Here is a 23,055-nt window from a genome sequence, read left to right as displayed (position 1 = left end):
AGTGAATTTTAATTAAATTACTGATCCTGATAGCCTGGCCGGACCGCGGGGAAAGGAGACCGCCAACCGCCCAAGGCAGCAGGTGAGGTTGCGTTGCCAGGGTAACCAAGCCAGCGGAATTTTCCGCTCATCCCCTGCTTCCCGCTCCTGAGGACAGATCGCCCCACTCCTGGGCAAGATGGTGGCAGGAGGAAGCATTGCAATGAGCTCACGCAAAGCCAGCAAAAATAACTGGATAAGGGAAAAGCCCTGCTATCCCCTTCCGGTCCCTGACTGGGGGTGCGACCGGGGGAAGGCAGGCACAGGTGTCTTAGAGGTCAAAATGGCCGCAGGGGGGAGGTGCTGTACCAGAAAAACCTGTCAGTCTAGCCTGGGGCAAAGAAGGGATTGGTTGCGGGGCCGGGCCCTGCTAGGGCACGCAAAAGTTTGGGCTGAGAAAAAGCCCCTGGTCTGGCCCACATGGGTAATTTATATAAACTCAGGGGGAGGAAGGGCCAGGCTCTCCCCACTTGGAGGTTTAGGCCGGTGTTCGTGGGATCTTCTGGCCCTGGAAGCCACGTGGCCAATGGTGGCGCCGGCAACACGTGTAGCCTTCAGGAGGGAGCCCAAATGGACAGCTGCCCGCTTAGCGATCTCGGGCTCCGAAAGACAAGGATGGAGCAGAAATTCTGTGCACTGCCTTTCGTTTTGGTCTTGCTGGGGCCTGCTCGGTATTGCCTGTGTTTTTGCAGAAGAGATGAGCCTGATGAACATGGAGATGGGGAGTCCCTCCATTCATTGACCATTTGAATAAAGACCTCTTTCTCATGAACCCCTACCTCTGGAAATTGCCTATTGGTGGCAGCAGGCAGCCGACTCCCACTTTGGTTCAGTAATATTATCAGTTTATTATTACATACTATATGGCTTCCGGGAATATTAGCAACTAATTAGGAAAATGGGTAGTGTTAGCTTGTATTAAACAAGGGGCCATTAGACTGAGATGACATTAATGCCTTAGTAGCTCACTTAAGTAAACCAAAACTTAAGCCTATATTGCCTCAGACTTAGAAATAGAAACCTAAGGACAACCAATCACAAACTAGACTTTCCTAAGTAAGATGAAGAAGAAAAGCTAAGAGTTCTTGCAATAAAAAGTACTTTCTTAAGATGAATCAGCCCTGCATTCTTAGCTGTAGGTTGGTCCAGGACAGTTATCAGTCAGATGTTCAGTGGTCTGGATAATGGATGTAAAGTGGATGTTAGGTGGTCTGGATACTTGGGTCCTTCAGAGGGTAATCAGGATTATCTGGAAGTCTAGTATGTGTCCAGGTATTGACACACACGAGCACACACACACACACACACACACACACACACACACTAAATAGGGGCCTGGAAAGTTCAAAAGTTTAAGTTTCCAGGCTAGTTAAAATAGGAATAGAATCAGCCTTGGTCAGTGTGGCTCAGCTGGTTGGGTGTTATTACACAAACCTAAAGGTCACAGGTTCAGTTTCTGGTTGGGACACATGCTGGGTTGCAGGTTCTGTCCCCAGTTGGGGCATGTGCCAGAGCCAGCAAATTGATGCTTTCTGTCTCACATTGATGTTTCTCTCTTTCTTTTTCCCTCCCTTCCCCTCTCTATGGAATCAATGAAAGAACAAAAAAATTGTTTTAAAGAATAAAACCATTTTCCCATGCCTCGAGCTATTTGCTTTTAGTAATTTAGCAGCTTGACTATAGTGACTTCATTTTATTTTTTTTCACTCTGTTCTTCAAAGGTAAATGCTTAGGCTCTAGCCAATCAAATAATTTCCTTGTTTTGCTTGTGCATCTATAAAATTTTACTTCTAGCTTCTGTTGGTGCAGTGCTCCTAACCACTTCTGATTTAGTGCCACCCAATTCCAACCAATATTTGCTCAAATAAACTTTTTAAATGTTTAATATGCCTTAGTTCATCTTTTAACAGTTTCATCATGGTAGTTCATTAGCCTAAATCTCAAGTGGTTTACTCAAAACTTACATGTCCCCATTTTATTTTTTATAAGCTCCCATGACATGCACCTACCCAAAGCCTTATGACTTGTTCTAGGTATAACTTCTTGAGAGTCACTATTATAAAGTAGTTCAATTCTTTAAAATATTAAGTGAAATAAAAAAGGAGCTCAAGTTTTAAAAACCATGGATATCAGGTTCACTTGTTTCTTTGGACATTATATGGTGATCTCTCATGCTGAGTAGATGTACATTTGTACTACATTAAGCTTTGGTTCAGAGATTCGAAGAGCAGAAGAATATAATTCAAAAGAAGTAAACTGCTGGCTTCATTTGTAATAAACTCTGGTATGATGTGGAATGGTATGACTTTCAAATGTAATTCCAAAAACTGTATTAGCATCAAACATACTCTATATTCTTAGGAATGCCTAACTGCTCTTGCTTATCATATGACTGTGGATTGTAATATTATAGTAAAAGAATGTAGCAAAGTCATGATGTTCTCAAATGCTGAGCATACAGATTGCAAGTGCTTTAAAAGGAGGTCAAACATGGAAGGATGATTCAAAATGTTTATACTAAGAAGCTTAAAATTCACATGTTAACAGTTTCTTGTTGTCAAGAAGTCAAACACAAAAGAATTCATACTGTGTGATTCTATATGTACATATATATCAAGTACAAAAACAGGCAAAACTAATTTGTATTGTTGAAAGTCAGGTAGGCAATGACTGAAAGGCAGCATGATAGGGTCCCTGGTGTTAATAGTTTTCTTTCTTTCTTTCTTTCTTTCTTTCTCTCTTTCTTTCTTTCTTTCTTTCTTTCTTTCTTTCTTTCTTTCTTTCTTTCTTTCTTTCTTTCTTTCTTTCTTTCTCTTTCTTTCAGACATCAATTTGTTGTTCCACTTATTTATGCATTTATTGGTTGATTCTTGTGTGTACCTTGACAGGGAAAGAACCTGCAATCTTGGCTTATGGGGACAATGCTCTAACTGAGCTACCTAGCCAAGGCCAATAATGTTCTATTTCTTGATCTGGGTGCTGGATACACAGGTGTATTCAGACTATGAAAATTCATTGAGCTGTATATACCTGGGATATGCATACTTTGCTGTATATGTATACAAAAGCACACATGTAAAATACTTTAATAAACAGTTAAAAACAGAAAGACAATTTCAGAAAGCCCATGAAAAATATATTTCAACACATGTAATAAGTCTCAAATATCATTACTACAATTTGTGAGCCATCAGTGTGGGAATCACTCATCGAACAGAGTATTCAATGAACTGGATTCAAAACAGCTTTGGCCTGTGGTGGTAAACACAATATATATACAGATGATGTATTGTAGAATTGTATACCTGAAACCTATATCATTTTATTAACAAATGTCATCCCAAGAACTTCAATAAAAAAAGTTGTCTTGGAATCAATATACCTAATATATCAAAACAAGATAATAATTTATCTTTAAAATCTTGAATTTCTCTTTTTAAAGGTTTTATTTATTTATTTTTAGGGAGATGGAAAGGCAGGGAGAAAGAGAGGAAAGCAGACATCAGATGTGTGATGTATCGCCTCCCCAACTGGGGACCTATCCTGACCCGGCGCCCTGACCAGGAATCCAACCTTTTGGTTTGAAGCCTGGCACTCAGTCCACTGAGCCATACCAGTCAGGAGGAATCTCTCTGCTTTTCCCTACCTCCAGTGACACCACGGGTTAAGACAGTTCATTTCGTACATTGCGTCTCATTTGATATAGTCTCCTACTCAGTCTCCCAATAGCCTAGTCTACTTGTTCTCAGCACAGTAACTGAAGTGATCTGAATCTTAACCAGATTATTTTATTCCTTTCTTTAAAGTGTCTCAATAGAGTCCCATTATATTTAAATTTTTTAAAAAAATATTATTTATGATGTATTTGTGTGTGAGAGAGAGACATTGATATGTCGTTCCACTTATTTATGCATTCATTGGTTGATTCTTGTATGTCCTGAATGGGGGATAGAACCCACAACCTTGACTTATGACACTCTAACCAACTGATCTACCCAGCCAGGGCAAATTTAGAATTAATGCGAACTCCAAGACTTGGCTACATGGTCTGGCTTCTGTCTGCCTCATCCACCTACTGTCATACTGCTCTCTCCTTAACTCTATACTGGAGCCACACTGACTTTCCTTCTGTTCTTCTAAAACGGCAAGATGTCTTTGCTCTGATCTCTCTGCCCAGAAAATAATTTCTTTCCTGATTTCGGGGTTAACTGGTTCTTTCTTACTCTTTCAATTTCCATTTAAATATTATCTTGTAAAGTTCTCTTAGAACAACCCTCCATATCTAATGTCAACCTCCTAATATTCTTTATATCCATACCATGTCCATTTCCTCTCTTGCCATATGTTATTTTATTTGCTTGCTTACCTGTTTGCCCATGAAGGCATCTATCATGTCTATTTGAGTTGCGATTGCATCTCCAGGGTTTAGCACAGTGCCTGACAGGCAAAAGATCCTAGATAAACAAATACTTGTTCAATGAATGAGCGGACATTCCCAAGGGGTCACAAGATGCCTGTTTAGTTATGCCGAACGCTGCACTGTTTTTCAAAGAATAATAATGAACCAGAAGCCTTTCAAGCGCCTTTGCGCAGGCAAAGTGTTAGCATTCCGTTTGCAGTTTTCTAGTTGTCACAACCACAGCCCCTTTGCCCCAAACTACACCCCCGCTGCTGGAGTCTTCAACACAGTCTTGGTACTGGTCTCTCGACCCCACCCACCACCGAGTTCCCTCTTCATTGGCCGGCGCTCCACGGCCTTGGGGGTGTCACTGCGAGCCGTTACTGGTCCTAGTGGACGTCGCTCTACAGTGCACAGTTAGAGGACAGCCAAGTCAAATTGTAGTTACGGGGAGGCTCGTTTCCGTCGTAATCTGTGATTGGTGTGCCCCTCGTCAGGAGCACGGCCCTCCCAGCGCGGATTGGCTGGAACTGCCGTCAGTCGGCGAGAACAAACTTCCCCCCTCTCTCCTCTTAGTCCGGCGGACTGCGGGAGACGCATTCTCCGGAATTTCCATCCAGCGAGCCGGGGACTATTCCAACTGCTTGTTCAGGGATCATACATATCGGAGAAGGCTATTTTATTTACAGACCAAGAAAGCCCTTCCCCCGACCTCCGTTAGCTAATTAAAAATTTTCCAGGCATATAACCATCACTAGGTAAGAGCCTAGAGTGCACTTCATATATTTCTCTTAATCTTTTATATTATTTATAGGCCGGGTCGCACCCCACCGCTCCTGGACTGTGGAATGGAGAGTTAATCGGGCAGGGTTTCCTAGGGAGGTAAGGGGAAATACAGGTTTAGGTTCCCCAGCCCCCTCAGTCGAGCCCCATCGTCAGTGTCTGTGTTTTCTGCTCCGCTTTCTTTCCTTTTGAGGACAGAAGCATCATGTCCCGGCAGGGCCCACCCGGCTGCACCGCAGGCAGCGGCTGTTTCCTTTCGATACCCTGCGCTCTGCCTTGACTTAGACCGCTGGCTGGAGGCGCCAGCCGAGCGAGTGCTGTGGGCTGTGTCGGAGGGAGGAGGGGACCACCGAAGGGTCGGTAGAAGGGACGCAAGGGCTGCCCGCAAGCTTTTCTCTTTAATGAGGCCTTTCGTCGCCCTACGCAACCCGGGGACAGCGGGGAGAGGGAGACGTGGGCGACACCCGGGATCTGGGATCTGTAAGTTGAGAGGGTGGTTGGGAGGTGGAGACCCCGCGGCGGACGGTGCTGGGGAAAACCCAGCCGGCCGCAGTGCTACGCGGGCAGGAGGGTGTGCTTCCTTGTCATATGTCAAACTGGACACTCAGTTGTTACGGTCAGCGAGCCGAGCCCATGATCCTGAGACGTGCAGGGGCTAGCTTTTCAGGGGCTTAGAATAGAGAAGCATGCAGACAGAGCCTTGGTTGGTGTAGAAGTGAAGACGTGGGTTTTGCTTTGCCAGGAGAGCATTGTAACCTCAAGGAGTGTGACTGGTGATGTCTTTTTTAGCTGCCGCTTTCTGTAGATTAGAGTTTTCACAGGAGGTGGCAAAAGACGATACTATGGGTGAAAATAGCCAGGGAATTTGGAGTTTCTGAAGCTCCCTTAGCCTTTCTGAGCTTTAGAATGGAGATGTGCAACTAGGCCTTTTAGTCCGTTTCATCCTCCGTCAGTGAGGTGGAAAGAAGGAGGTTATCTGGTGGTTTCTGAATAAGCGATTGAAGTGACAGGTTGTAATTTACCTGGAAAAAAAAATAGCAATGGTTTCGTTGTATTCTAGGGAAAGAACAGATACAGCTCTGTAATAAAATACCTTAGGAATCGTTTTTGAGTACTGAGATCTCGCTAATGATTTTTTTTTTTCTTGCAACCTTAAGGAACTCTATCGACCGCTAACACAGCATCTCCTTTGGCTGGAATCTTAGAGAAGGGGAAAGAAGAGGGGAGAGGTGCTGGGGTATAGAATAGAATGTAAAGGAAAATTCTTCAATGGAGTGTAAAGGCACAGGTTTGAAATAGTCTTTGAGTTATATCTGCATTAACTAAAACGGTTTAAGAGATATCTGTGGAATTAGAAAGAGTACTTTTCACTGCTCCCATATTCTTTCCTCTATTCACACATTAAACAAAGGTTCCCATCAAACCTAAGAGAAGTCACTGGAGTTTTTGTTGTTTCTTTTTCCCTTGGGTAGACATTGATTTTTTTCCTTTCCTCCTAGCCAGTGTACTGATAAAGAAGATGTTAGAATCCAAGTTTTCTGAAATACACCCTGGAGCAGTCCATGTCATTTGAATTTATTGTGATGTATTGGTTGATTTTAAAAGAGTTAATGAAGAAACATTTAGCTCAGTATTGAAATTAGCTCATTTCCATTATGGAAGGTAGGGATGTAAAAATTACCTAAGTATCACTTTATGATAGATGGTTTGAATACTTAAAAATATTTTTGCTAGAAGGATAAATCTAAGCAGGCTTCAGTAGTACTAATTCTTAGAACTCCTGAGTAATTTTGGCATGGATTTAAAATGACAACATAAACCACCCTTTTGACCTGCTTTCAGCAGTCAAGAGCAGTGTAACCCAAACCCCAAGTGCACTCTCCTGCCAGAGACAGTGAATGCCTCTCTTCTCCAAAAATAAACTTGGACTACCCTGAGGTGTTTAAACCATTGAGGGATTATAAAATGGGAGAAAAATGAAGTGTAAAATTGGCAAAGCTATCTTGTAGTTGTATGTGTGGATTTCTTCACACCATCCCCCCCTGCCCCTTGGATTTGTAAATCAAATATGTGCTTCAGAAGTTTACCACAAACTAAATGCATTTTTTTCCCTTTCTGGTGCTTTTCACCTGAGGTTTCCTACTCTCAGGATGTGGGTTTTCACCAGCAATCTTGTGTATAATTTGTATGCTTCTCACAACTTATTGCACTTCCATTTAACCCATTGATGAGAATATCCTCTCTCCCTCCCACAGTCAGAATTGTTAAACCAACCCTTTTCATTATTCAGAGATCTGTGTGAGGGCTTCAGAATATCAGATTAGCTAGTAAAGGCATTGAGGAAGAGGAAGATGGAGCAGGCCTGGTCACAAAAATCAAAGTGAAACTGATGAAAAAGGAAAGTATTTTCAGTTTATTTATTGACAATGTATAGAATATACAGGGTTTTGTGTGTGGATTTTTAAAAAATTCATATGATTACAGTAAATTTGTGCCATACATAAAAAGGATTTGGAAAACAGCTTGGGCTAAGTGGAAGACTGCCCGTGTTTCCCCCTTTTGGTCTGTGATGATCGAACAGTTTAGGTTGTTTTATCTTATAACATCTGTTATGTAGCTAGGATTCCAATCAAGTTATTTATCTTTATTTTCTTGCTTAGCATAGTTTTTAAATTTTATTTTTGCTAGTAGCATATGGTGTATTAGCATAAGGTGTTCTTGTGCTCCTAGTCCATTTAACTTTTGCTGTGACATTTCTGTGTCTTCAATGGCTTTCAAGAAAAAGTTAACTTGTGTCCTGTGACCCTTTTGGATGACCTTGACATTTGGAGGTTGAATATAAATGTTAAAATGGTCTATAAAAATGAGCTTGCATTGATTTTTGATTGAGAGATTGACATAAAGGACTTCTTAATAACTTTTTTAGTTAGCAGAATGATAAATTCATGCCAATTTATAATTGCTGATCTGACAAATAATAGAAATGTTTCTTCATTTGTCAGTTTGCTCTCCATTCTTTTCATTATAAAGAACACTGATTTTTTTTTAAAGATTCTTGTATGTTGTTCACTTTATAAATTCCACCCTTTGCCTGCTAGTTGGTACATAGACAGTTCCATGGGCAGTTGGAGAGCTGGGGTCTGTGTTGGCTGATTCCTGGTGTGAAGCAGTGGAGGAAACGTTTTTTGATGTGCAGATTTAGTTCAAAGTTGCTATTTAGCTTGGGAACACACGTCCAATTTAAATAGTTTCCTTGGTAATATGGGGAGATTGATAGGATTTAGTTTTTGCCTATGGAAAAGAAGGTGGAACCACTTCTCAGGCAAAGTTTCTAGCTTGCATAATTGATGCTGACCTAATTATGTAAACTAGCTATATATTGGCCTCATATTTCATCTATGCCAATAGTAGGCCTTAAAGGAAATGTTTGCCTATGACTGTTCTGCTTACTTTCTGAGATGATTGTGCAGATAATCAATGAGGAAGGAGACCAGGTTGATGATTAATTGTAGTAAATGTGGGCTTAAAGAAACAGCCCAACTTGCATTTCATTTCATTCTTTTGTAATGTTTCCAGTGGATATTTGTTTCCTGCTGAGAATGCAGGTTTGTTTTATTTTGTTTTGTTTGTTTGTTTGTTTACTTGTTTATTTATTATATTTGGAGGACAGAGATGGGAGGCAATATCCTATACAAACTGAAGAAGAACTTTATCCAATATTTATTGTTTATAATTTTAGAACTATTGTTTAAGGTAGGTGCGTGAATGCAAAATGGCTTAAGGCTGAATATGGCATACATGCTTTCAGACTGAAGCCAAAAGAACACTTTGCAATTGCTAGTGCACTCTGAAAATATGAACGAGTTTTCTAATCAATGCATTTAAAGTTTTTACTTTTCCTCCATCAATAGTTTTGATGGAGAAAAAGTAAATTATCTCCATCAATGATTTTGTGCTTTGTGAATTATCTCCATCAATAATTAGTATTTAGTTCTCTTATTTGCTAGATTGCATTGCAGTTTGGCATTTCTCTGCAACTCCTCTGCAACTCAAATAATAATTATTATTATTATTTAAGATTATAAAATATAATCTTCAGCAGAAAGAAAGAAGGAGCTCCTACCCTTTGCGACAGTGTGGATGGAACTGGAGAGCATTATGCTAAGTGAAATAAGCCAGGTGGTGAAAGACAAGTAAAATATGATCTCACCTTTAAGTGGAAGCTTACCAACAAAACAAACAAGCAAAATATAACCAGAGACATTGAAATTAAGAACAAACTGACAGTAACCAGAGGGGAGGTAGAAGAGGGTAATGAGGGGAAAGGAGGGAAGGGTTTTCAGGAACAACTATAAAGGACACATGGACAAAACCAAGGAGGGCTGGAATCAGAGGAGGGAGGTGGAGATGGCTGGGATTGGAGGCGGGTGGTGGGAGAAAAGGCAGACAACTGTACTTGAACAACAATAAAATTTTAAAAAGAAATATATATATATATATATATATATATATATATATATATATATATATATATATATATCCTGCAATCAGAAGCTAAGAGGTAAACACCTTTTTTTTTTTTTGGTAATGGAATATGTTACTTTTCTTAGATACTTGATAACCAGAGATGGTGTCTCCACCACCTTTAACATTGTCATAAAAGAAGTGAGTTTCTGTTTTTTAAGCACGATATCAGCTAAAAGACCAAGAAGGGATGGCCTCCTCAGTCTTTTATGATAACAGTCATTGTCTGGGCGCCATCTTCATTCTAAATCCTATGAAGGCAGGGCTCATGACTTCCATTGCTTAAGTATCTACAGGTGTACTTTGGAACCTTATGTTTTCCTTTTACTGCTTTACTCACTGAAAGGAGTAATGGCTCTTCTAATACATAGCTACACTGATTTCCAAAAATGTATTTGAAAATAATTGTTTGAAATCTGTAACACATTTTCTTACAGATTTACCCAAACTGGGCTTTTTTTTGTTGTGTATGTACATTTTGGGGGGATCTATTTTTTCAGGCTCATATTTTTTGTGTGAAATAATTCAAACATACAATTGAGAAGAATATAACATCTCATACCCTCCACTAGAATTACCAAACCTTAACATCATGCTATGTTTTCAATTCATGAAATAACTAACTGAAGTACCTGATGAACTTCTGCTTAGAAGCTAATCTGTATGGAAAATGGCCAGAAACAGCCCTTCTAGCAGGAAGGGCTACCCTAGCAGGGATATAGGAATTCCCCCTGACCACACACAGAAGAGCTTTTAGGATTTAGCTTTGGGGCAGAGTCCAGAAGGGAGGGTGCAGAATAATCATTTCAAAAAATGTGGTTCATACTCTGCTGTGATCTCCTGCTAGAGGTGTAGGCAGTGAGAGTGGGTGGGCTCCTGGGGCTGTGTGACAAAAGGGTAATGGTGAATGTAAATGCACAGATCTGTTGCTCACAAGTCAGGGGTGCTTGTCAGAAATGCAGTGCCCCTCAATTCCTGAGTTCACACACCTTTCCCATGAGGGTCTACCGCAAAGGGAAACATCTGAACTGGCTTATCCTTGTACTTCTGGGGGTGTTTGTGTGAACCAGTTTACGTATGTAAAGTTTAGTAAGTGGAGAAATCTTGAAACAAAACAAAGTTTAGATCCTAGGTGTGTCTTTGCTAAGACTGGGATGCTCTTTGGGTACAGAACTATCATAAACATTCTATTAGCCAGTTATCCTTTCTTCTCTTATTTCTATCTCTTGTAAGACATTTTGTTAGTAATATTTGCCTCTTTTCTTCAGAGCAATAGAGATAATAAAGGGAAGAATATTAATTTATACCTGTATTTTATATTCTTGCTACTCAAAGGGTGGCCTGCTAGACAGGCAGGCATCACCAGGAAGCAGTTAAAAATGCAGACAGAGTCTCAGGCCCAATGCAGGCAGATTCAGAGTTTGCATTTTAACAAGATCCCAAGGTGATCATAAATTAAAGCTTGACTATATGATGTGTACATGTTGTCAAATTTTTATAGAATTTAAACTCTGAATGGCATGGGAAATAGTGAATTGATGTTGATGCACTACCCTTAGAAGTTGGCTGTTAGGTGCCACATTCTTTAATGCCTTCAGTTTTGGTAATGCCTAATAATATATGCTATATTCAAAAATTACTGATGGAGTCTCTCTTTCTCTTGATCTCTCCCTCTTTATTCAGTTGCATCATTTTTTTGGAAGACATTCCATTATTGTTCCATTGGCCTTTCCCTGACTACTGAATCCTTTGGATTTGAGTTATGTCAACAGCTGCCTTGATTACTTTGGTTAGAAGTGGTGGGAACCAGGTGAGGAGAGTGCTGCTAAGCTCCCGCCTGCTACAGGATAACAGTCGGGTGACACCCACACGCCACAGCTCCACTTCGGAGCCCAGGTTTTCTCGGTTTGACCCTGATGGTAGTGGGCGTCCAGCCACCTGGGATAATTTTGGGATCTGGGATAACCGCATTGATGAGCCAATTCTGCTGCCGCCCAGCATTAAGTATGGCAAGCCCATACCTAAAATCAGTTTGGAAAACGTGGGCTGCACATCACAGATTGGCAAACGGAAAGAGAATGAAGACAGATTTGCCTTTGCTCAGCTGACCGATGAAGTCCTGTATTTCGCGGTATACGATGGTCATGGAGGACCTGCCGCTGCTGACTTCTGTCACACCCACATGGAGGAATGCATCATGTACGTACGGTGACTTTCAGTCTTGACTTTGCAGTTGGCCTTACGCTTCATGTTTAAACTTCCACTTTTTGGCTGAGATATTCAGTCTTAATGTAGTTATTTGAGTGGTTTTATAATTGTTTTATGAACAAGCAGTAGCTTCTGCATGTCTTGTATTGCTGATGATTATTATTACTGATGATTATTACCATTCAGAAATAAATGTTTCAACTCCTCTGGTGAGAGCATTGATGATGTTAAATAACAGAAATTCAACCAAGCACATTTTAAATATCTAATTGGCTTTACTGAACAATTCCTACATTTAGCAACCCATCTAGCAAATAGAAAAGAGCTTGGAGGAGCTCAACAAAATGGAAGGTTTTGTAGGCAGAGGGGGAAACAAATAGGGACAGAGCTTGTTGCTTCTTCCTCTGAGGGATGGGAAGGAACTGTGAGACAGGCTATCTCACTGGTGCTAACCAGAAAATTCTGGGCCAAGATTACTTAGCCCGGTTAAGATTACTAGTAATTTGAAGATTACCGGTTAAGATTACTATTGCTGGGAAATGTTGGTACTGCAATCAGGTAAGGTTTAAACCTTGGTTTGGTGATGTGGGTGGAGCACAAGTGACTCCACTTTGGGCCTACTGTTTCATTTTAACAACCAGAATCCATGGTACTTGATTTGGGATCATTCAAGGGTGTCCAACCCGCAGCCCACAAGCCTCATGCGGCCCAACACAAAATTGTAAATTTGCTTAAATCATTATGAGATTGTTTATTTGTTTGTTTTCATTAGTATTTGTATATTTAATGTGTGGCCCAAGACAACTCTTCTTCTAGTGTGGCCAAGAGACGCCAAAAGGTTGCACACCCCTGGGGGATCTCATGTACTATGAGAATTTATGAGAAGCATTTACTCCTTACTCAGTGCATGGCTCCTAATGCATCAATAAATGGTAATTATATTCTCAAGTGGCATGTGAATAGCTTTGGATACTTGTTGATAATAACTTTAGATAGTTATCATTAGTATGGGGAAAATGCATTCAATATGGGTATTTTGGAGGTTTTTACATAGTTTAAAGCAATTATTACAATGTATTTTTGAGGATCACACTACAGCTAGCATTAAAAGAGGGGGAGAACATGTGACAGAGTTGTAGCCATGGCTATTTCTTGCTTTCTTGTGTATAATTGTTCATACTGTTCGTTAGTCGATTTAAGTATATTTTGCCTTATTCCACTCAGTGGCTTAATTTAATACAAAGGAACTCTCAACCTCTAAGAGTTGCAGTAGTGAGGATTAATCATTTAATATGGGAACTTGGACTTTTTTTTTTAATTAGAGAGGGGAAGGGAGGGAGAAGGAGAGGGAGAGAATCATCAACATGTGGTTGCCTCTCGAGTGCCTCCAACAGGAGACTTGGCCCGCAACCCAGGCATGTGCCTTGACTGGCCATTGAACCGGAAGCCCTTTTGTTCATAGTCTTGCACTCAGCCCACCGAGCTACACCAGCCAGGGTGGAACTTGGACTTTTATTTTAATGTCCTTAGTGGCTTATCACTATGCCTCTAAATTAGTAGACACTTAATGAGCACCTAAAGGCAAGCCACAGAGGGCCATTGTGTGGAGTGTGCTCACTAGAATGACCAGGAGGAGAGGAGATAGGAGGAAGAGGAGGAGACACCTATTATAATATGATTTTGGGGGCTTTTTTTTCTCCCCATAAAGGGATTTGCTTCCTAAGGAGAAGAACTTGGAAACTGTGTTGACCTTGGCATTTTTAGAAATAGATAAAGCCTTTTCGAGACATGCCCACCTATCTGCTGATGGTAAGTAAAACAATCACATTCCTTAGGACCCTGGGGAATGCCTGGATAAAATGGAAACAGTTTAAGCCTTTTGGGGGTGGAAATTTTAATGTCAGTTTTTTTGTAAGAAGGTTTATGTGGAAAATGATTTTAGATAAAGAATTACTTTAAATGCTGTTTGGAATCCAAACTAATGTTACCACCTTTTAAATGAAATATATTACAGAATTTTTCAAAAATTGAAACTCCATAATGGTTTGTATATTGCATTTCAATTTTAAAAAGATTAAAAAATTTTAAAATCTGTTTGATTGCACATTTTATGGACAAGATATCCATACTATGAGGGTGTTTATTATTATTTTTTTTTAGATGAATCTGATGAGCAAATAATGAAATACACTACAGGATAATCTCATCTAGCCAGGACAGTAATTGGTCAGGCAAGGAGAAAATTAATTGGTCCTAGGCAGGAAAGGATAATCACTAATATATACTACTTTGTATAATTAGAATAGATATTTTTTCTCCTACTTCTTAAAAAAGCTTGCAGCTTTCCTGCTGTAACTAGTGATTTTTTTATTTGTTAAACACAAGGTGAATTTATTTATTTATTTTAATATAATTTATTGATTATGCTATTACAGTTATTCCATTTTCTCCTCTTTATTCCCCTCCACTCTGCACACCTTCTCTCACCCACATTCCTCCCCTTCAGTCCACATCCAAAGGTTGTACAGATAAGTTCTTTGGCTTCTACATTTCCTATACTATCCTTAATCTCCCCCTGTCTATTTTCTACGGTAGGTTTATGCTTCTTATCCCCTGTACCTTTTCGCCCTTTCTCCACCCTGCCCACTTTCCATGTGATCTCCATTTCTGTGATTCTGTTCCTGTTCTAGTTGTTTGCTTTGTTTGTTTTTGTTTTTGTTTTTTTTTTTGGTTGTTGATAGTTGGTTGTTGATAGTTGTCATTTTACTGTTCATATTCTCATCTTCTTTTTCTTAGATAAGTCCCTTTAACATTTCATATAATAAGTGCTTGGTGATGAACTCCTTTAACTTGGCCTTCTCTGGGAAGTATTTATCTGCCCTTGCATTCTAAATGATAGCTTTGCTAGATAGAGTAATCTTGGATGTAGGTCCTTGTTTTTCATGACTTGGAATACTTCTTTCTAGCCCCTTCTTGCCTGTAAGGTTTCTTTTGAGAAAGTAGCTGATAGTCTTATGGGAACTCCTTTGTACGTAACTCTCTCCTTTTTTTCTCTTGATGCTTTTTAGATTGGCTCCTTATCTTTCATCTTGGGTAATGTAATTATGATGTGCCTTGGTGTGTGCTTCCTTGGGTCTAACTTCTTTGGGACTCTCTGAGCTTCCTGGACTTCTGGGAAATCTATTTCCTTTGCCAGACTGGGGAAGTTCTCCTTCATTATTTTTTCAAATAAGTTCTCAATTTCTTGCTCTTATTCTCCTTCTGGCACCCCTATAATTCGGATATTGGAATGTTTAAAGTTGTCCTGGAGGTTCCTAAGCCTCTCTTCATTTTTTTTTTTTTGAATTCTTCTTTCTTCATTCTCTTCCAGTTGAATGTTTATTTCTTCCTTCTGGTCCAAATCATTGAGTCCCAGTTTCCTTCCTGCCACTGTAGGTTCTCTGTACATTTTCCTTTATTTCACTTTTCATAGCTTTCACTTTTTTCCCTATTTTGCAACCATACTCAACCATTTCTGTGAGCATCCTGATTACTAGTGTTTTGAACTGTGTATCTAATAGGTTGGTAAGTTGGCTATCTCTTCATCGCTTAGTTGTATTTTTTCTGGAGTTTTGACCTGTTCTTTCGTTTGGGCCATTTCTTGTTTGTCTTGGTGTGCCTGTTACATAGTAAGGGGCAGAGCCTTAGGTATTCACCAGGGCAGGGCAACTCACATCACCGTTATAGTGCTGTATGTCAGGGGTAGGGGTCCCAGAGGGAACAATGCCACTTGCTCAGCTCTTGACCTGCTTTCAGTCACTTTCCCCGCTACCCACAATCAAATTGGGCTCTTCTGGGCTGATTCCTGGGTGGGTGGGCTTGTATAGTTCTAGGACCCTGTGGGTCTCTCCATTGAACTCTCCTGTGAGGCTGGGAGTTTCTCCTGTGGCCTCAATCCCCACAGGTTATTTTTCAGTGAGAGATTTTGAGGCTTTATTTCCTGGGCCTGAACCCTGGGTTGCATGGTTGTCTCACTCTCTCAATTTATCTGCACACAAATGTGGGAGCGCTGACTCTGCCAGCTGCCGCTTTACCCACCCTGGTTCTCCAGCTGCAGCCTTGCCTCGAGTCCTGTCTTCTCGGACTGCCCATCTCTGCCCTTCCTACAGGTCTGGGTGAATGTTTCTTCTTTAATACTTTGGTTGTCAGACTTCCACACAGTTAAATTTTCTGTCACTTCTTCTTGTTTTTTGTTTGTAAATTTATTGTTGTCCTTTTGGTTGTGCGAGGAGATACACTGTGTCTACCGACACCTTGATCTTGGTTGGAAGTAGCACAAGGTGAATTTAAAATTTTGTGTACTGGACTTCCTTCCAGCTGACCCTTCACCTTATGAAAAATAGGGGTTGAGAGAAGATAAATTTTAGGCATAAGATTTATCTCTTGTTCTCAGTAAAATATATAAAGGAGAAAAGGACATTAAAACATTTTCTGATCATTTTATTTTTATAACTCTGTCCTTAAATTTTGAAAGTAAAATGTTTCTGCTTTTGACTAAATTGATTAAAACCATTTCAGGAAATGTAGTTAATGTTTTCTAGTTAGCTGTCCCCTATAGCTTTTGCTCACAAAATTAATCTTGAAAACTTCTGCAACAACTATATAAATGTATGCATACAGAATGAACATGAATCATGCAATAATATTAATCTATGTTTGATTCATCCTTTTGTTTAAAGGATGCCAAAGGGCACCACAGAAATGTCATTTTCACAGTTTCAATTTGAATGCTGGTGGGAATCCTCCCCAATTCCCAATAAGGAACTGAAACTCAAAGAAAAGTAAAGGGTAGTTGCTAGGGTTTTCATGGCACCCACTGTGGCCTCTCTCAAGGAAATATTTAATGATAAGAATTAGAGAAGATGTCTCTAGGATAACTCATTAAAAGGCTTTCCTGCTATTTTTTGAGAAACTTCCATTATCATATGCCTCAGAAAATCATTAGAGTCAATTTCTTTGTTCAGGGATTCATTTTCTCATTTGTATATCACTCAGGCCCACTTTCTCCTTCATTCCTTTGGACTTCCTTCCAGCTGACCCTTCACCTTATGAAAAATAGGGTGAAACATTAAAACATTTTCTGATCATTTTATTTTTATAACTCTGAATATTGGTATCCATATTGGTATGCTTCTTTCTCCCATAACCAGGTTGGTTGTGTCTCATGCCAGGATGTTTATCAGCTGTAGTGCAGGTGGTGTGCCCTAGCTATTCCCTAAACAGGCAGGACTTACTGGGCAACCTTTTCAGAGGAAATGTTAAAGTTCATCTGGGAATGTGGCCTCAGTCCAAAACAAACCCTTCATGGATGCAGTCATCCCTTTCTTAAAGGATCTCATCAACAAAGATACTTAAAACAATGATAGAGTCTGTGTTAAGAAAAGGACCCCTGTCATTTATTGAATAATAAATTATAACTAGAGGAAATGTTGAAGTGAGGGAGAGAGTTTACTTAACTTGCTAATTTTTAAAAAACTCACTAAAATGTCTTTTCCACATAAACAGAGATTGTTCAAAGAAATTAATTATAAGAATGGAATCCATTTCTAATAATTAAATTAAAATATATTCATTTAATTTAGTTCCTCTGTCACATGCTTTGAGTTAATGATAAAAACTTTCATAAGATTCTAAAATTTGTTTTTCACTTAATGGGCATTTGTTTACAAGTATGATGGAGCAAGACAGATTATGCTTAGTGTATTAAAAAATAAGGTCTAGATGATATTGCTGTTCTTAAATCTTATTTTGTATTTTTTTAAGATTTTATTTTTTTTATTTTTAGAGAGCATGGAAGGGAGGGAGGGAGAGAAACATGTGTGGTTGCCTCCATGTGCCCCCTACTGGGGACCTGACTGCAACCCAGGCACGTGCCCTAGACTGGGAATCAAACTGGTTACTCTTTGGTTTGCAGACCAGCACTCAGTTCACTGATCCACACCAGCCAGGGCTTATTTTGTATTTTTATAGATCAATTAGTCTGGCTTTTTTTAGTAAGTATTTTGAGAACAATTTAAAAATTTTTCATAAGTTTTCAAAAATTTTTCTAAAGCTTTAAAAAATGGCAAAATTTGCCTTTAGATATTTAGGATCTATTTTATCAAATATATTAAACCCACTAAAGATATAATGCTTAAACCATTTAGATTTCAAAGTTACTTAAATTAAAACTTTTTTTAGGTTTTTTTTTCTTTTAGTTTTCTGTAACAACTAAAACAGTGTCAGTATTGTAAGAGTGAATAATATTCTTCTTGGCATAGACAGGAATAGTACCAGTTTTAGTTAAATAAAATTGTGAAGTAATTGCAGTTTGCACTCGCCAGTTTCTTTAACCTTTTCTTTTAGCAGCAGCCCCCCTTTTCTCCTAGGACACTTCCTGTGAGGACCTTGCAGGCAGGGACCATGCTTATTGAGTTTTCAATCCATCATTCAGCATCCTGCATAGAATCTGGAAGGGGCTCAGTTGGTATGAACTGCCTGCTTGTCCTCACCAAAGTTATTATAGTTTAATCCTTGATCATACTATAGCCTATTTAACAAAATTATTAGTGTAATGTGTATATTTCAGTGAGTTATACTCCTGAGTGGATATGAATTTTAAGTAGGAGAAACCTGAAAAAAGATTGGTTAAACCATGTGAATGAGTCACCATTAGTGGAATTTCAGGAATTGCACTATAGGGAAAGTGAAAATAAAACATTTTCATTTTTTTAGGACTTCAAAACTGTCACATCTGGACTTCTGGCCAACATAGATGTGTAGGTAGACACACTGTGCCTCCTCGCACAACCAAAATAAGGACAACAACAATTTAAAAACAAAAAACCAACCAGAACTGACAGAAAATTTAACTGTATGGGAGTCTGGCAACCAAGGAGTTAAAATAGACACATTCATCCAGACCAGTAGGAGGGGTGGAGTCAGGGAGCCAGGACAGAGGGGGCTCCGGCAGGGCAGCTGGTGGACCCAGACATACAAGGTGGCAGCGGGCAGACCCCGGGCATGCAGGGCAACAGCTAGTGGACACAACCCAGTAAGGCAGCACATTGTGGAGGGGCACAGTGTGAAGGTGGCTGGTGGGCCGGGCGGTCCCACATTCTTGTACAGATAAACCAGGTGAAACTGGGGAGCAAGACAGACCACACAACCCAGGGCCCCAGCGCTGAGAAATAAAGCCTCAAATCACTGATTGAAAACACCTGTGGGGGTTGATGTGCCAAGAGAAACTCCCAGCCTCACAGGAGAGTTTGTTGGAGAGGCCTACAGGGTCTCAGGATGTACACAAACCCACCCACATGGGAATCAGCACCAGAAGGGCCCAATTTGCTTGCAGGAAGCAGGGGAAGTGACTGAAATCCAGCAGAGAGCAGAGCAAGCCCCATTGTTCCCTCTCGGACCCCGCTGCCACATACAGTGTCACAACCCAGCTACATGGGTTGCCCCTCCCTGGTGAACACCTAAGGCGCTGCCCCTCATTACCTAACAGGTGTGTCAAGACAAAAAAAATGGCCCAAATGAAAGAACAGATCAAAGCTCCAGAAAAAATAAAACTAAGCGACAAAGAGATAGCCAACCTATCAGATGCACAGTTCAAAGCACTGGTGATCAGGATGCTCACAGAATTGGTTGGATTTGGTCGCAAATTAGATGAAAAAATGAAGGCTATGCTAAGTGAAATGAAGGAAAATGTACAGGGAACTAATAGTGATGGGAAGGAAACTGAGACTCAAATCAATGGAGTAGACCAGAAGGAAGAAAGAAACATCCAATCAGAAAAGAATGAAGAAATAAGAATTCAAAAAAATGAGGAGAGGAATTGGAACCTCCAGGACATTTTTAAATGTTCCAACATCTGAATTATAGGGGTACCAGAAGGGGAAGAGGAAGAGCAACAAGTGGAAAAGTTATTTGAACAAATAATAAAGGAGAGCTTCCCCAATCTGGCAAAGGAAATAGAATTCCAGGAAGTGCAAGAAGCTCAGAAAGTCCCAAAGAAGTTGGCCCCAAGGAGGAACACACCAAGGCACATCATAATTACATTACCCAAGACTAAAGATAACAAGAGAATCTTAAAAGCAGCAAGGGAAAAGGAGAGAGTTACCTACAAAGGAGTGCCCATAAGACTATCAGCTGATTTCTCAAAAGAAACCTTACAGGCAAGAAGGGGCTGGAAAGAAGTATTCCAAGTCATGAAAGGCAAGGACCTACATCCAAGATTACTCTATCCAGCAAAGCTTTCATTTAGAATGGAAGGGCAGATAAAGTGCTTCTCAGATAAGGTCAAGTTAAAGGAGTTCATCATCACCAAGCCCTTATTATATGAAATGTTAAAGGGACTAATCTAGGAAAAAGAAGATAAAAAACATGTACAGTAAAATGACAACAAACTCACAATTAACAACCACACCTAAAATAAAAACAAAAACTAAAACAACTAGAACATGAGTAGAACCACGGAAATGGAGATCACATGGAGGGTTAGGGACAGGGCAGTGGGAGAAGAAGTGGGGGGGAAGGTACAGAGAATAAGTAGCATAGATGGTAGGTAGAAAATAGGGGGAGGGTAAGTATAACATGGGAAATGTAGAAACCAAGAACTTACAAGTATGACACATGGACATGAACTGAAGGGGGAGAATGTGGGTGGGAGGGGTTGCGCAGGGAGGAGGGGAGTGAAGGGGGGGAAATGGGACAACTGTAATAGCATAATCAATAAAATATATTAAAAAAACTCACATCTGTATAAAGTACTTCAAATAACCTCAATAGCATTTAAAATATTTACGATTTCTGTTTAAACTGGGGGTAGTTAGAGGAGAGTAAGATCAGAATACCACTTACCAAGAAAGGGCGAGTCTTACCCCTAAGCAATTGCTCAATATTTTTATTGATTTGATAATGAATTTTGAATTTGTCCTTATTTATAAATAGCTAATTTCATCACCTTTGAAAATTTTTATATTCAAGTTATACCAGTCATGTATATGTTTACAATTAAACAGCCAATAAATTCAAATGACCCTATTAGTATATTGCATATGAACAAACTGTCATGTAAACCAGATGGTAGAAAACTTACATTATAATCCTATATACCCTATAAACTCTTCAAAGTGTTTCTAGATAGCTTAAAATTTGAAAGCAACAAAACTTCTCAAGAGACAGAAGGACAAAGGAGAGAAGACTTCTCTGACGGTCAGAGTTGGGGATGGTGGCAGCATTGTGAGTCCCCTGGAAGCTTCTGTGCTGTTCACATTATGGGATCTCTGTGGGCGAATTAAACTGTAAAATAGCCAGTGTTAGACAATGTTTTTGAGTACCCGTCTTATGCTGGAGGGAACAAAAAAAATAGAGATGGCACTGAAGAGATATTCTTGTGCTGCTACTGCTCTCAGCTTGTTATTTTGAGCTCCATGCTCATGAGTCACACCTGCCTGGAACACCCATTTTTAATAAATATTGCAACTGCATTGTTTATACACATTGCTGTTTACATGGTTGAATAAGTACCGGGGGAGGTGGGTGTTATACCTGGAAAAGCACAGCTTTTACTCTTTCTGTTGCCACTCATTCCAAACCGTGATCATTTTTGTTGTGATGTGTTGGCCTGCAACATTGGGGGAGAGAGAGAGCTGCAGAAACATGCACCTTGTGAATTTTATAAAATTGTAAACATAGAGCTCAAGAGCCTTCCTAGCTTTTATTTGAACAATCATTATAACTGAAAAGATGATTTCACATAATAAATGCCTGCATTGAGCTCCATAACAAGTGTGGTACTCCTTGTATCTGGTATAGAGGTGCTTTGAGTCCTCCTGGGTATTTATTTCAATCTCAGTAATTTGGTGGTATATTGTAGTTCACATCTATTTGTGTATTACTTGTCAGATTTGACAAATATCCAGTAATGTACTCTGAATTTTCCTTTCTGGTATTGTAGCAATTCTGGTATCACTACCAAATGAATATAAAGTGCATTTTTTTTTGCAATTCAGTAAAGGTACTAATTTACTCTTAAAGACTGCATGTGGGTTCTGTGGGAGAGTATGGGAGAATGTAGACATGTGTCTGTGTCACCACGGCTTTGGTACACATGCCTTTGTACTGGGTTGGCCAAAAAGTGTGATTGTTTTTGTTCTATAAAATAAAAGGCACATTTTTTCATTTTGCTTTACCACTAAACCAATAGCTTTATTGATTTGGATATTTTGAGTATGTCAGCTAACTCCTATGTAGTATAACATTGATTATGAATTAATATCTTTATTTGATCACAATCAACTTCAACTGGTCTACCCGACTGTCGATTGTCCAGCGAGAAATCTCCACCTTGGAACTTCAAACCACTTTGGACAGGTTCGATCAGTCACAGCGCCTTCTCCATACACTGCACAAATCTTTTTTCATGTTTCAGTTGCGATTTTACCTTTCTTGAATAATAAAGCATAATATCTCCATAATGTTGCTTATTTTCTTCCATCTTCAATATTAAAATGGCTACACAAAATTCTCCAATTTTGATAAGTTTTTTAATGCATGTTGATATGACAGCTATAACAATACAACCTAACAAAATGCAAAACAAACAAACAAACAAACAAACATTTTGCCAACCCAGTATATGATTTTTTCCTGCCTTGGGAAACCATGAAACTAAGAAGTGTTACTCTGTGGTTAGAAAATAGACTCGACTACAAAATACCATCAACTTGGGAAAACTGAGTTTTGCAATCTTTGATTTGGCATCTCCTGGAATATCATGTAATTTGCAAGTAAAATCTTCACCAAAATAAAAACCCTTTCCCTTATTTTGCAGCTCTTTCTCTGCCCTCCCGTGTGTTTCAGGTTTGTAATGTTTGAGCACAATTCCTGGGGGAGTTTCCCATTTGCCTCTGTGTGTGTTATTTGTGGCAGAGAACTGTGTCCGGTCAGCAGCTCTAGACCTGGAGCCTGTGGACACTATATGCTGGGCTTCAGTGGAAAGAGAGATCTGCTTAACTTTGTCCCAGGTGAAGGAGTCCAGCGGTTCCTAGCCTGAACTACTGGAAGGTTCCCACATCCTC

General features: G+C 39.7%; 1 protein-coding gene across 1 annotated transcript in view; it reads left to right on the top strand.

Moving 5' to 3' along the window:
• Window positions 1-5,008: 5,008 nt before the first annotated feature.
• Window positions 5,009-23,055, top strand: part of PPM1K (protein phosphatase, Mg2+/Mn2+ dependent 1K) — a 35,155-nt gene continuing 17,108 nt past the window's right edge. The window contains exons 1-3 of the mRNA XM_045820269.1: window positions 5,009-5,196; window positions 11,429-11,944; window positions 13,662-13,762. Of these exons, the coding sequence (XP_045676225.1) occupies window positions 11,508-11,944; window positions 13,662-13,762 (538 nt within the window). The 5' untranslated portion in view covers window positions 5,009-5,196; window positions 11,429-11,507. The remainder of the gene's footprint in view (window positions 5,197-11,428; window positions 11,945-13,661; window positions 13,763-23,055) is intronic.

This window comes from Phyllostomus hastatus, unplaced genomic scaffold (genome assembly GCF_019186645.2).
Source record: "Phyllostomus hastatus isolate PE091 unplaced genomic scaffold, TTU_PhHast_1.1 phas_scaffold_39, whole genome shotgun sequence".
Taxonomy (NCBI): Eukaryota; Metazoa; Chordata; class Mammalia; order Chiroptera; family Phyllostomidae; genus Phyllostomus; species Phyllostomus hastatus.
Note: the sequence above shows the minus strand (reverse complement) of the source record. Positions and strands in the feature narration are given on the sequence as shown.